Raw genomic sequence first — 15,123 nt, 5'->3', positions numbered from 1 at the left:
TTTTTTGCCTTTCCTGATTGCCAAATCTATCTTGGTAAGGGGATAAGTTTGTCTTCCTGTTTGTTGCAGGGTATGTGTTAAAGCTTTGCAGCATTTCATTTGTTCCTTTGATCTGAGACCTGTAACTGGTGATGCCTGTTCCATTTTGCTGTGCTCATCTCAGAAGAGATGCCAGGATGGCCAGATTCTGTATTTTATGAAGGGAAGAAAATGTAGTCTTTCTTTCCTGAATTTTAAGATTGGTGATGTTGTATCTGCTGAATGTTCACTAGCCAAAGAGCAGCCTCTTGTGTGTATAGTTGGGTAGTCAGGCACTGCATGATTGTGACAAAAACGTACAACACTTCAGATAATGTCTTCTGTCTCTAGTCTTCCAAATAATCAAAGTGCATTTGTGCTGGGAGATGGTTGTATCAAGCCATCTTCCAAGAAGGCTTAATTCAGAAGGAGTCTCTAGTTTGTGAATATTAATACTGTATGGGTGTGAAATTCTATATTTAGTCTTTTTAAGTTGATTGTATAAGAGGGGGCGGAGCAGTGCTTCTGCACTGTTAGTGGCTTGTGATAAGTGTATTATTAAATGTGCCCTACCTAGGCCACTTACTATAAGGCAGTCAGGATCTAGCCTGGGTAGTTCCTTGACCATAAACTGTCTTTTGCAAAAGTATGCACTTCTTAGAACAAGGGTAGATTCTGAGATCCCTTTCTGCTGAGCACCAAGGAAATTGTATGTGCTTGGAAGTGAGGTCAAAGTCTCTTTGCCCTGGCTGTACTGTGCCCTGTTTCTGCAAGGGCACAAATTCTCTTAATGAAGCCTGATAGCTAATGCAGGTCCTGAATACTGTGATCTGGATCCTGGTGTGTACATTGCTTCATGAAAGAACCTGGGTTGTGCCCTATAGATTGCAACTTTCTTAAGAACTTGGACATCTTGTCCAAATAATGCACCTGTGTTATGTTTCAGAATGTCTGTTGAAATAAACCAAATAGCATGCAAGGCAGAAGTGTGATTCTTTTATTGCCAGTACAGCAGTTGTGGAAGACGTCGCCACCTATTCAGGGACAGGTTCAGTCAAGCCCCACCCCTTCCCAGCTTGTACATTGAGACACTGAAATACAGTGAGGACTCTGTTCTGTTATGCAGGGCTTCTGTGAAAATACCAGCAGTAAAGACAAGAAACAGAGTAACTTCGTTCTGCTTTGTTCAGGGGAGTAGGGGGATTATTCTTTTTCTTTATCTGTCATTCTGCAGCTTTAGAAAAAGATCTCAAACCTTGTATTGGAGGCTGAAGCAAACTTTTTGTCAGTTTACTTAAAGGCTGCCAGGGCTGTCAACTCACCTCCCCCCTTCTGTTTGTGCAGGTGCCCAGGGCTCAGCTTCCACGTCTCTCCAGTCATCCCCATTTACAATGCTGTGGTCTTCCTTTTTGTACTGGCAAACTTCAGCATGGCCACCTTCATGGATCCAGGCATATTTCCTCGAGGTGAGAAGTGTGTTCCTGCCTGGCAACCATCTTGCATGGATCTGAAAAGGTTTTTTAATTGTTCACTGCTAATTCAAGTCTTCACATTCAGGGCAATAAACTTTTGATACCTCTGATTAGTAATTTTCTAGCCTTAACCTGTTTCAGTGTGAAATGTTGAGTACTCAGCCATTGTGCAGAATTCATGAGTTGGCCTGAATGGTAAGCACATTTACATCATGTGGATAGTTATATGAGGGAGCAAAGACAATTCTTCCCTACCGAAGATAGCCGCGTTCGTTTCGTTGCCTCCCTACTAACGGAAAAGGGCAGCCACCCGTGTGGCCACCGCTTGCGCCTCCGCTTGGCAGAGCTTGGGGGCCGGTGTGACCGGGGTCGCCATGTCCGGAACCCTGGCAGGACGGGTCGGGACCGCAGCCAGAGTCTGCGTTTCACTGGCAGTTAGTCCGGCCAACAGGCTAGTCAACAATTGTAAATCCTCTGCCGCTAATCGAGCATCTTCCAGCAACCAATTAAGGGTGTGAAGGTCTTGGCAGGCGCTGGTATCCGCGATGTCAGAGGTCCAGGGGACTGTCGCGGCTAGAGATCGCCACTGAGCACGAACAAGTCCAGTCAGGCGATTGACTTCCGCATCAGTTCGATGTAACTCAGCTATAATGTCCCGTACGAGCTCGGGGTCATCAGCCGCTGATCCTAAAGGAAGGGACCAAGGATGGAAGCCTTCCAGGGCTCCAAGTAGGAACCCACCACCCGGGGAGCAGATCCTCTCACAACCCGGGTCCGGGCGAACCGCGTGGGGTTCCAGCCTGACAGACAAGAGAGGTGTGATTGCTGTCTTAATGTAAGCACTTGTACCATCGACAACCAAAAGCCACACCAGGAGACTGAGTAGTCCAAAAGAGATGGTTTAATGATATCATAGGCAAGCAGAGCTTAGAAATCCAAAGACAGCAATGGGGGCAAATGGCATTCACTTGATAATATAAGAGCATTGAAAAAAGCGTTCAGCAATACAGTCTCATGAGATTACTTCAAACAGTCTAGAGGCCTCCCAGCTCCCACGGGCACTAGCTAGCTTCAAAGGGAGCAGGAATGCAGTTTAGGGAAAACAGTCCTTGAACAATCTGTGGAGGAAAGTCTGTGAGAAAACGAAACTATTTGAGACTCAGCCGAGTAGGCCTGACACTGAACTGGTATTGTGGATCTTAAGATTTTGGTCGGAGTACTTTGGCTCCATTCATCTACTGACAAATCAAAGCCTAGAGAATCTACTGATGGTTGGAAAAGGTCTCCCACAATAGTGCAAAATGAAAGGCAGTCCAAAGGTCTGGGAATCCTGGCTGTTGTTGATTTTGGTGATGTAAAAATAGGATGGAAGCCATGGCAATAATTTCTTTAAACTGTATGTTTTTAAAATGTATGTTTCACCCAAAGAGCCCAAGGCAACTTATAGTAAATATGGCAATGGCACCAAAATTACATTTTGAAAAATCAGCCTTAGAAAATAATATCAACAGTAATTACCTATAACAGATTAACCATAGTGGCATGCTTAGCTTGCTTTATAGCACTAGATCTGAGTGTTTTCTTCCATTTCAGCTGATGAGGATGAAGATAAGGAGGATGACTTCCGAGCTCCACTTTACAAGACAGTGGAGATAAAGGGAATCCAGGTGCGCATGAAATGGTGTGCAACATGCCGCTTCTACCGACCTCCACGCTGCTCCCATTGCAGTGTCTGTGACAACTGTGTTGAGGTAAGATGCTTGGAAGAGAAGGTCTAAGGTGACCTGAATTGGTTAACCTACAGGGACGGAAGCATTTGGGGTATCTCTGCATTCTGAGATCAAGTTCAGGGCAGTAATTCAAGGCAAGTTCAGATCTGGTTCTGAATGCTTTGAATGTTTTTTTAACCAAAGTAAGATAATAGTCACATGGTTCATAATCATGGCCCATTTTATAACGGTAGGTCAGGAGGAGCAGCCTGTAGAAAAATCACTGTTTGTTTAGTGTACAGATGTTGCTTCTGCTTGCCAGTTCCCTGTCACCAGACACTACCATCCATCCATGATATCAGGCAACTGCAGACCAATGAAACCAATCCAGGCTACAACTGAGTCCCAAGCAAGTGTTTAAGTGAATGCAGGTCAGATAACTCCAGCAGATGAGCTCTGTCACAGACATGGTGGATCCATGACAGAACTCAAAACAGAAGCAGAGCAAATAGTACAAAGTGAATCAGGCCAGATCAGATGACAAGTCAACCATACACTGTAGCATGTGAGAATTGGTAGAGAGCTGCAAGGGAAGCAAGCATAGCAGAGAACATGAATGGCTTGGATGGAGGGTAGATAGAAGAGGGCAGCATGAGAGATGCAGACATAGGGGGTACAGTGCAGAAGTTGCAAGAAAATGAGCAGAACATGCACCTGGGCACAGAGCTCTCCCATTTACCCTCATGGTAAGGAAATTGGACTTGCTAATGCTGGTGGATTTATTGCTATGCTATTGCCTTTGTTGCTATGAGCACCACACAATTTCTTGCGCACACACACAAAAAACCCTCTGTTTGTTGCCAAAGCCCACGACTTGTGTGAACGGCCACAGCTTAGAGTACTAAATCCTGCCCTTGCACCACCAGCACTACTGAGCAGTTCACACCACCATCCTACAGTGAAAGTTTAGAAAAGCGCCAGCCAGACTCCTTAGTGCTGCTCCACATGAGGACAGAAAACCCAGGCAAGAACATAAGCGAAAATGGGGTGGCCTTCTAAAGTTTTGCACACGCAGCACAATTGACATGCATTAAAAAAATAAGTTCAAATGAGGAGGCAATAAAGTAAAATGGCTGTGAGACATTCTGTGGTGTACTCATCAACTACACTCAATCTTCTGCCTGCCCTTGTTGTTGCTGAGTTGTATCATCCTCTGGTTTGGGAATTAGCCTTTCAGAGAAGAGTCCTTTTGGAGAGGGTCCGTGGCTGAGTGGTAGAGTATCTGCTTGGCCTGCAGAAGGTCCCAATTTCAATCCCTGGCATTTCCGGTTGAAAGGGCCAGGAGGTGGGAAAGACTTTTGCCTGAGACCCTGGAGAGCCGTTGCCAGTCTTAGTGGACAATGCTGACTTTGATGGAGCAAGGCTCTCATTCAATAGAAGGCAGCTTTGTGTGTTCCTGTGTATTCAATCAGCTGAAGAGGGAGAGGGGATGTGCTCTGTCAAATTTGAGTGGGGTGAAAGCTGGGAGTAGATGATGTGCTGGAGCTCAGAGTGGCTCTGCAGCTATTAGGCACAACTAGTGCGTTCTCTTAGACACCAAGTCTCTAATTCAGTTTTCTGTGTTTACATTTCACTGACAGGAGTTTGACCATCATTGTCCTTGGGTGAACAACTGCATTGGACGGCGCAATTACCGCTATTTCTTCCTCTTCCTGCTCTCACTTACAGCACATATTATGGGTGTATTTGGCTTTGGCTTACTGTATGTTCTGTATCAAGTGGAAGAGCTCTCTGGGATCCGCATGGCTGTCACGTATCCTTTATTTGCTAGAGGTACAAGGAGTTCCTTAATAAAGATGAGAATTGATGTGTCTGCATAAGACAGAATGCCAGACAATTATTATGTTGGGGAAAAGGGATCCCAAAACATTACATGATGGTCTTTAACTGTGTTTCCTTGACTGTTTGACAGTATGGCTGTGATGTGTGTGGCTGGCTTGTTTTTCATTCCTGTGGCTGGCCTTACAGGATTCCATGTAGTGCTGGTAGCTAGGGGTCGCACTACTAATGAACAGGTATGATGTATTTCACACTTAGTTTTCCATCCTACTTCACAGTACCTTGGTTCCCCTGATCAAATCTTTGTCTTGGCAGGTTACTGGCAAATTCCGGGGTGGAGTAAACCCATTTACCAATGGCTGCTGTAAGAATGTCAGCCGTGTCCTTTGCAGCTCCCCAGCACCCAGGTAAGTTTGTCCCAGATATTAAAGTTGTAGAGGCACTATCCTTCCTTGAGAGAGGGAAAGCCTTTATTCTAATTACGGGGAGAGGAGGGCATGTAGAAGGGTGGAAAGGTGATGGATGATATCCAGAGCTCAGTTATAAATATTTCAGCAGGTAAGTGTTGCTATAGAGCAAGCAATAGAGGAAGTACTGATGGCCACAGGGATACAGCTATAAAAAAGCATTACATTTAAGGATAGGTCTATTAGCCATGGTGACTAAAGGGAACCTCCAAATTCAGAGGCAGTAAGTCTCTGAATGCCAGTGCCAGGAGGAAACATCAGGAGAAGGCCTCAGACTCCATGCCCTGTTGGTAAATGGTTGGCCAGTGTGAGACAGGATACTGGACCAGATGGACCACTGGTCTGATCCAGCAGGACTCTTGTTCTTGCGCGATTGCTCATAGCAAGATCAGGCCTAAGGGAACTGTAGCCTGGAACCACAGCTGCAGATTTCTCCTACCCTTTGCCAGAGATTGAAGTAGAGTGGGTGCTGATGCATATCTAGAGATGCAGGAGTAGTTTTTGATGAATGAATCTGAAAGTTGTCTGTCTTAGCTTCTCCTCTATACCTCTGAGTTCCTTTAAACGCTAATGGATGCAATCCACTTTTGTGAATGAGTAGTCCTTCCATTTACATCACTCAAGGTAAATGTTTTGCAGAACCAACAATGAATAGTGCTAGCCCTCCCAGCATCCTGTTTATTGGGGAGAATCTTACGTGTTGAACATAGTACTCCTGCTTGATGTGAAGGACATGGTCTGTTCATCACAGGTTAAGTTTGTGATGGTTTCAGTGATTTCTCCCCTTACAACCACCTGTATTTAATTAGGGAGGACAGAACTCTGCATGATTATAAAAGCTCCATAAGTCATGATCACATCTAACAATATTTTGCAATATTTTAATCTTTCCTTTTAAGTTCTGACACAGAAAACAGGAACAGCCTTTTAAATTTACACTTGAACTAATAGATAATGGCTTGTATCGTACTACTCTGCTTGGCAGAGTTTGAAGCGTTACTTCATCCAAAGGAGTCTTAAAAAACGGTAAAGGTAAAGGTCCCCTGTGCAAGCACCAGGTCATTCCTGACCCATGGGGTGACGTCACATCCCGACATTTACTAGGCAGACTGTGTTTTACGGGGTGGTTTGCCAGTGCCTTCCCCAGTCATCCTCCCTTTACCCCCAGCAATCTGGGTACTCATTTTACTGACCTCAGAAGGAAGGAAGGCTGAGTCGACTTTGAGCTGGCTACCTGAAACCGACTTCCGTCGGGATCGAACTTAGGTCGTGAGCAGAGCTTTGGACTGCAGTACTGCAGCTTACCACTCTGCGCCACGGGGCTCATAAAAAGGTGTCTTACTGGGTCACAATTTGGTGTACATTGTGTTGCTATAGACAAGTATTGGTCGTCTTTCGAGTGTATGAGAGAATAACCACCAAATAGATTAACCTGATATACAACCCATTTCTTTGCTGTTGTGCAGTCACAAAAGATTGCAATGAAAACTGGTCCAAAGAAGCAAACATGACTAGGTTTTGTTTTGTCATACTAAGCTTATAACCTACCTTTCACCTGTGATGGTTCTTCACTGGAATAAAATATCATAGTTGGCTTCTTTCTGTAACTTCTCCGGTCTGGAGGCTGCTTCTGGTAGTAATAGTAGATCCGTTTCTTAAAACTTTAATATTTTCACTATGTGTGCATCACCAATTTATAGCATTTGTCTCTGCTTCACCTGATGATGATTTAGTAAGAGAACTGTTTTAGTTTAGTTTAGTTTAGTTTATTGTTGCTATGATCATAGACCAGCAAATGTATAAAATACAGTCTTAAACCGGCGTTTATATAAAATGCAATCAATAATCCACGCTAAAAAATTACATAAACCACCTTGTGGCGAGAAAACCTTCCTTTCCCCACCCCCCGTAGTTCGTTGTGCATGTTTTTCCCTGCCCATTTCACTTACCAAAAAGGAACCCAGAGAGATCTGAATAGAAAAGAACCTTGCATACTTTGCATAGCGAGAAGCACTCTTACACAGTCACCCTTAAGCAGCATTCAAACCATATGAAGAGTAAATCAAACAGTTTTATTGAACTTACAAAAGAATATGAAGCAAAGGAGAAAGCAATATTTAACTGAATATATATTACAGCACTTAACAAACGTACACATATTGACAGACAAACAGTAACAAAGGCCTTTGGGTCACTTCCAAAGAGAGAGACAGAGATGGCAACCATATTCAAAGGGTCTGTGATCTCTCCGTGGAAGGACAAAGACTGGGCATTTGAATCAGCCTTATATGGTCTGGATCGTGAGGAGAGGGTCTCAAATGACCCCTCCCTGTCACATTCTTTAGGAAATGAGTTTCCACAAATCATGACTAGATTGTTTAGAAATATCTTGTTCCATAATAATTCTTTCAGTGTCCGAGTCTGCTAACTGGTTGTCCTGTCCATCCATCAATGTACCAAAACAATCTCCCCCTACGTGAGCAGACAATTTGCCGCCTGCTTGAACGGCCTTGATTTGGAGCACGTAATGTGCTGTGGGTGACTAGCTCCTGTGCCCTTTAGGGTCAAGAGCCTAATTAGAGCTGATGTCAGCTAAAAGTCAGGTCTTCATTTAGAATGGCTTCTAAGTTATAGATTAATAAGCTACAGATTAATTGGTTTTTCTTAACACAAACTAATAATATTTAATATAAACTAATAAATTTAATATAAACTAATGTTCAATACCAAAAATACTCGCGACAGTCCCCCATTTTTGGGTTAAGAAAAACCCAAATTACTTATCAGGTTGCTATCTGTTGTGGGCTGCTCCCACACATGAGCCAAACCTTTAATTTTCACTTTCTAAAGCTTTCCTTCCTCACAGCATATCTGCATTTCTCACCAGAAGAAAGGCAAGGGAGGGGAGAACGGGCTCTTCTCCGTCCCCTTTAAATTGCACAAGGGAGAAAAGGTAGCAGGTTGACAAATATACTATCATTCACTAAAGAGAAGACTTCCAATTTGCAATGAAATTAACCTCTCCCAGGTACTGTGGGAGGGCATTAATACACATTTGCAATTGGAATTCTAAGCATGCAGGGGCGGGTGGGGGGGGAGTGCTTTCTGCAACGTTCCAACTTTACTTTCTATTTTGCCAATTGCGCGAAAACTGCGTTTCATTTTTGAGAGAGAGAGTGTAGGGAGAGCAAGGGAGGACCCGGCCAGTGTCCTCACAAAGCAAGCACCCTAAATAACAATTCATTAAAGGTACCAGTTAAAACACACACACAATCTTATTTCCTATGAGAGCAAAACACGTTACACAGCTATGTCCTCCCTGTGCCAGATAGACATCTCTGGGCCAGGGAGGTTTTACTGCAACAGCAAATCATGACTAAAAGCTACACATTTTCAATTTTAGAGTTAAAAAGAAGGGGGGAAAAACCAAGCCTCCATACTAAGTAAAAATTATGTACATCCGTAATCAAACATGTACCTAGTTAAATGAACTCTCAGCCAATAATTGATGGAGATTTGCCAAATCTTTCTTTCGACCTTAAACAAACCAGCCTCCTGTCTTGCCTGATTGGACCCTTTCCATAGCCATATAGTTGGTAGTGAATCCTAATTGGAACCCGTAACTAAACTGAGCTAAGGATTTGGCTGAGTAAAGTTTTGGAGCTGATGGAATATGCCCTGCCCCTTTGGTCCTAAAGAATCTGAGGATAGCGTTTATACTTCTCTGAGCATTAAGAGTGTTAGATTGGATATGTGCAGTAGCTTTTCCATTACATTGGAAAACAACTCCCAGGTATTTATAATTTTTAACCTGTTCAATATGATTCCCACCAATTTTCCAATTAAATTCTTTGTATTTATTACTGAAACACATTATTTTAGTAAGAGAGAATTGTGCTTAGTGTTGATACACAATATTATTGTAGTACCACTCTTCTGTTTAAGGAATCTCCGACAAGGTTAGGCATTTCTCAGCCTTCCTCAGTGAAGCCAACCATCTTGAATTACACATCTATGCAGCAGTGCTTGCCGGACATTTTCTAAACATCCCCCGTTTGCTACAGCCTGCTATGCCCACCCCCACTCATTAGACCCAAGAACAATCTTTGGTGGTGGTGGGGAGTTGGCAGATGCATTCTCCCACCTTGCTCCACTGGCAAAAGTGTCTTCGAACAGTGGAAAGTGTAGTTAGTATCCAAGTCATACTTTCCAAAGAGAGATGAGTGTGTGTGTACATACATTTGTACTCTTGCTGATAATGTGGTTCACTACCTTGTTAACTAGTTGCTGGCATACTCAGAAGGGAAAACGTTTTAAATGGCTCTATTCAAATATCACAATAACCCAGAATTTTTATTGAGCATGAACCTGGTTTATTTTTCGGCTCACTCCCTCTTTCATCCTGCACACGAAGTGCCAGTGAAGACTTCATCCTTTTAGAAGTCTTTGCTCTAACAGAGTGTATCTCCGCCAAGCACATGGCATGTGGCAATGTGATGCAAGTATTAAAAGTGCTATCAAAGCATGGTGTGTGATAGCCATCAGGTGCAGGAAGAAGTCCTGAGGAAGTTTGGAAAGAGTCTGTGTATCTTGACAGTTGGCATTCTCTTTCACTAATCCGAGTTTATGCAAAGAATTGGGTATAATTCTAACTGATTAGATATTGCTTCCATATAACCGATGTGAAGAACATGGAGTAGACCCCTAAAAATTGCTCAGCGGACTCTACGGGCTCGACTGCTCTTATGTCCAGCAGGTGTTAGATGGCCTTCGTGCAGAGAATTTTCTCTTCGTTGAGGATGTGTGAGCGGGAAATAATCTTGTCGGGAGGGGAGCGTCGGAATTCTATTAGGTAGCCGTGTCTGATTATTTGAACCACCCAATGGTCTGCGTGAGAGGTCTCCCACCTGGCTGCAAAGTGGCTTAGGTGACCCCCCACTGGGAAGGCCCCGGCGTCACTGTGTGGGTTGCCGAGCTCCATTGTTTGACTTGTCGGAGTAGCCCTGCGAGAAGCGTGGAGGTCTTAAGGAACGGCTCCCCGACGGAAGGATCCTCTGGATGAGCTCCAGTGGCCTCTTCTCTGGTCACCCCTAAATCTCTGAAAGGAATGAGAGGATCGAAAGGAGTGGGAAGAGGAACCTTTCTGGTCCCTATGAAAGCGCCTTTTTCTTGTCACACGTCTCGACCAAGATAGTGTCAAGTTGTTCCCCAAACAGTTTGGTCCCCTGATAAGGGAACCCCATCAGTTCCGTCGGACTGCCATGGTCGTAGCCATAGGGCTCTTCTGGCTGCCATTTGTGTGGCTATAGCTCTTGCCGAAAAGGAAAGATTGTCCAGGGTGGCATCGGCCAAAAATGTAACCGCCTTAAGGACTCTGGAGACGCCCTCTAAGGCCTTCTTATTGTCCTCTGGAATAAGCTGGTGTAGCTTGCGCATCCACAGGATCATGGCCCTGGACATGAGGGCAGATGTGATTGAGTTACTCATGGATAGCTTTGGGGTACCCTCATGTGCCCTCTTGAGTGCCAGTTCGGTTTTTCTATCTAGGGGGCCCCTAATGGAGCCCTTGCCATCTCTTGCTACTAAATCAAATGAGTGCAGGGCGGTAACAGGAGCCTCCACCACGGGGACCTGTAGTAGTTGTGTTGAGGCCTTAGTCAGGGTATAGAATTTCTTGGTGACCGCAGGCGCTTGCCTGACTGCTAGGGGTTTTTCCCATTCAGCCATAATCAGAGATGTGAAATACTCGGACTGGGACGGCCCTGGAGGGAGCATGATGCCTATGGAAAAACTCCTTAGACCCCCTTGCATTGTCTGGGGTCTGTGTGTCTTGGGCATCGGTAAAATCAAGGGCTGCTAGGGCCTTGGTGAGAAGGGGGGGGTGAAATCTTCCTGTGGAAACAACCTTAGTTGTTTCTCCTCTGCAGGAGGGAGGTCCTCCTCGGAGGAAAACTCACCCTCCTCTCGAGCCTCATCATCCATAGTCTCAGGGGATGAAGTGGCTCCTGAAAGTCTTGGGGGGGGGATCCTCTTGGATGATTTGTTGTACCGGTGGATTTCCCTCCCCCCAAGGGAGTCTCCATGGCCTTGGCTGGGACCCTCCATGGGATCCTGATTAGAGGCTCACCCATGCACTGAACCCTGCACTGAGGGTGTGGCAGAGACTTGTGCTGCTTGCAGACCCTCTATGAAGACACTTCTTACGAGCTCTGTGATCTCTAGTCTTAAAGTGGCAAGTCCCCCCTCATCAGTAGCCGGCGCGCGCGGCTGTACGTTACCGACCAGGAGCTCCGGAGCTGCAATCAGTCGCTGCGTCTGTTGGCGGGCTGCATTCTCTTCCGCGCGGGAGGAGTCGTCTGGGCGCTGCAGTAAGAGGACTAGGAGCCGCACCTTTATGCCTGGCGGCCGGCTAGGAGCCGTGCCTGATTGCCGGCCGTCTGTCGTGGATGTTGAGGCTTCTTGGGGAGCTGCAGTTTGCCCGCTCCCGGCCACCAACGCAGCGTCGGTTGAGTGACTCGCAGCAGCGGCGTCGCTTGAATGAGCCACTGCCTTCTGTCCTGGCGACCGGCTAGCAGCCGCACCTATTTTAACTCTCTCTGCTACGAAGGTTGCGATGCTGGAGGTTGGTGGCCGGCTAGAAGCCGCACCGGTCTTTCTTGCACCTGAGGAGACTCTCCTCGTCTTTTCTCTTTTCTCCCCCTTGTCCAGAGGCTGATCTACTGTGAAACTAATGAAGCTTAAGCTTCAGGGCCCCCAATCCTGGAGGGGCCCCCGAAGCAACTTTCTTTTAATGAGTGAATTTCTCTACTAAATCAATGGAGTTTTTTAGTGATAGAATCCTAAGCCAATGGGTTGAAGAACTTAATATTGACTTTAGAACATGCTCTATTACTGGACTGACCATACCTACCGTTTTGAATAGGACAGTCCCGTTGTCGTATTTCCTGGCCGTCCCATCTTTTTAATTAAAATGTCTATTTTGTCCCGTTTTGAATAAACCAAGCCAGTTTTGTTGCCTTGCCCTCACCATGCAGTTTTTTTAAACTTGGAAGGAAAAGGCACAACTTTCCAGTTATGGGTGGAAGCAAAACGTGGCCTGTCAATCAACATGTTCCCACCCGCTGTGCTGTTGCGAGCCTCTGAAGCAGCATGCCAAAAATGCACAAGACTTGCCTTCCCCTCCCCTCTCGCCACCTCGGGATCATCGCAGCTACTTTCTGAGAGTGGGTGAAAGCAAGGAGGTGAATGTGGGATGCACTAAAACGAATGACAGGCTAGCCAATTAGAAACAATGGGAGAGGCTGCACAGCCCATTGAAGATAATGGGAGCCTGGATTGCCAACTGGCTTGCATGAGCTCCATTGAAATACATTACAGCACAAAAAGAGTTGCAAAGAAAATGTGGAATGGATTTTCCAGTAAGGTCCTTAAACCCAGATACACTACTCTGGGACTGGAATGACAGCCCATGGGACTAGCACTCTGGGACCAGAATGACAGCCCCGAGAGTGTAATGACAGCCCCTGGGATGAGCAGAAGTGTTCTGGAACTGGATTGACAGCCCCAGGGGTGCAATGACAGCCCCTGGGATAAACAGAAGTGTTCTGGGACTGGAATGACATCCCCCAAGATGGAATGACAGCCCCCGGGACTAGCACAAGTGTTCTGGGACTGGAATGACAGCCCCTATTGCTGTATAGTTGGGACATATTGAGAAAATATGGGACATATTGAGAAAACAGAGCATAAAAAATATTTTCATTTAAGCTCTTGGTTTGAGAAATATAGTGATTAGCTAAAACAACTAAAATATAGTAAAATGTAGTATAAAATAACGGTATTATTTTTAAATTTCTCTAAGTCTGCCTAATTTTTTGTATGGGTTCTGTCACTGAAGAAGCTCAATATGTTTGGGTACTAAAACTTTTTATCTTGCTTTTTCATGATTACAGAATATTACATAACCCCTGTCCCGTTTTTGCCATCCCAATGTCCCGTTTTTGTCTCAAGGAAATATGGTCAGCTTCAAAATGTCCCTGTAATTGGTCAAATTTCAAAATTTTCTTGGGGGCTTGCAGTGCTCGAACCCCCAGCTGTAAGGGCTCACTGAGCTAACCAGAATCTATTCATAGCCTACATTTTGGGAGCTGGATCCTCAAATCTTTTGTTGGTGCACGGCTTAATAATTCTATAGCTCAGCCCTTAGGCTAGAGCCAATCAGAACCATAAAAAGACATCTGAATTCTCAATTCAGGCTGCATTTGTCTCGCTTGTGCATTTTAACACCAAAAGATCAGATTTTCACCTCTTTATCCCTCTGATGACCCCCTCCCTATTATTATTATTTATTAGTTAAATTTGTAGCCCACCCTCATTCCTGGTCAAAACCGGGCTCAGGGTGGGTGTCATGATCCTAGGCCTTAAGTGCAGCCTATAGGCCCTAGAGAGGCCTATATTAAAGTAGTTACCAGGCCTACATCTCCCAGGTACCCTCTGGGCGTTGTGATTGGTGGAAGAGGATTTGGAGGGAAGGCTAGGGCCAATCAGGGATAAGGGAGTGGTGCCTGGGGAGAAGGAATAAAATGCCTTGCCTGAAAAGGGAGGGAGTTCACTCCTAGGGAGAGGCTGCTGCAGATGGAGGGATCCCTCCTCCAGGAAGGAGTGAGTTAGCCTGAGGCCTAGTGCCAGGAGATGGCTTGGGACAGTAAAGATAGATGTGTTAGGGTTTTTATTTGTTTGATTGCCTGCCTTTATTGGTTTTGTCGTCCTATTGTGGCTTGAGTTATCATTATTATTAGACCTTTTTAATAAACTGATTGTTACTCTGGCCTGGGTCCTTATGCCTCATTTGGTCACCTAGAAAGTATACCCTGTTGGGAGAAGAAGCAGCCAGGGGCAGGCAGAGTACTCTGGCCTTCTTGAGTTAGGCTCACACCAGAGTGGTGGCAGCTACTGAAGATCCCCATTCCTCTCTCTTATCTGACAGCAGGTAACAACAATCATAATAAAATCATATACCGTATTTTTCTCTCCATAGCACGCACCGCTCCATAAGACGCAACTAGTTTTTAGAGGAGGAAAACAAGAAAAAATCTTGTTTTCCTCCTCTAAAAACTTGTCTTATGGAGTGAATGCCGGCTGGGCGCGTGCACGTTGGGATGGCGTGAGCCGGCATTCCCCGCCCCGACAGCCAGCTGGGAGGCGGGCGGGGCCGCACAAAGCTGGCTGGGCGCGTGCTCGTCGCACTGGGACGACGCAAGCCGGCTCTGTGCACCCCGCCCACCTCCCAGCTGGGAGGCGGGCGGGGCGCACAGAGCCGGCTCGCATCGTTCCAGCGCGCCCAGCCGGCTCTGTGTGCCCCGCCCCGACGGCCAGCTGGGAGGTGGGCGGGGCACACAGAGCCAGCTGGGAGCACTGGAACGGGGCACACAGAGCCAGCTCGCGTCATTCCAGCGTGCCCAGCCGGCTCTGTCCGCACATTTGCTCCATAAGACTCACAGACATTTCCCCTCACTTTTGAGGAGGAAAAAAGTGCGTCTTATGGAGTGAAAAATACAGTATATCTAAAATTCATAACTAATCAATAAAATTCATAAAACCATTCAATACGGTTAACAA

The 15,123-nt window shown here is 45.7% G+C and overlaps 2 protein-coding genes across 2 annotated transcripts in view; both read left to right on the top strand.

The window, feature by feature from the left end:
• The window catches only part of SELENOH (selenoprotein H), a 416,044-nt gene that overhangs the window by 318,237 nt on the left and 82,684 nt on the right, over positions 1 to 15,123 (top strand). The gene's annotated exons all lie outside the window — the stretch shown is intronic.
• ZDHHC5 (zinc finger DHHC-type palmitoyltransferase 5) overlaps positions 1 to 15,123 on the top strand; it is a 74,687-nt gene that overhangs the window by 51,679 nt on the left and 7,885 nt on the right. Inside the window, exons 4-8 of the mRNA XM_056850817.1 lie at positions 1,363 to 1,484; positions 3,084 to 3,241; positions 4,840 to 5,012; positions 5,172 to 5,274; positions 5,354 to 5,445. Coding sequence (XP_056706795.1) covers positions 1,363 to 1,484; positions 3,084 to 3,241; positions 4,840 to 5,012; positions 5,172 to 5,274; positions 5,354 to 5,445 — 648 coding nt within the window. The remainder of the gene's footprint in view (positions 1 to 1,362; positions 1,485 to 3,083; positions 3,242 to 4,839; positions 5,013 to 5,171; positions 5,275 to 5,353; positions 5,446 to 15,123) is intronic.

Source organism: Euleptes europaea, chromosome 6 (assembly GCF_029931775.1).
Source record: "Euleptes europaea isolate rEulEur1 chromosome 6, rEulEur1.hap1, whole genome shotgun sequence".
In the NCBI taxonomy this organism is placed as follows: Eukaryota; Metazoa; Chordata; class Lepidosauria; order Squamata; family Sphaerodactylidae; genus Euleptes; species Euleptes europaea.
The sequence above is the reverse complement of the archived record's forward strand: the minus strand, read 5'-3'. Positions and strand labels throughout refer to the sequence as shown.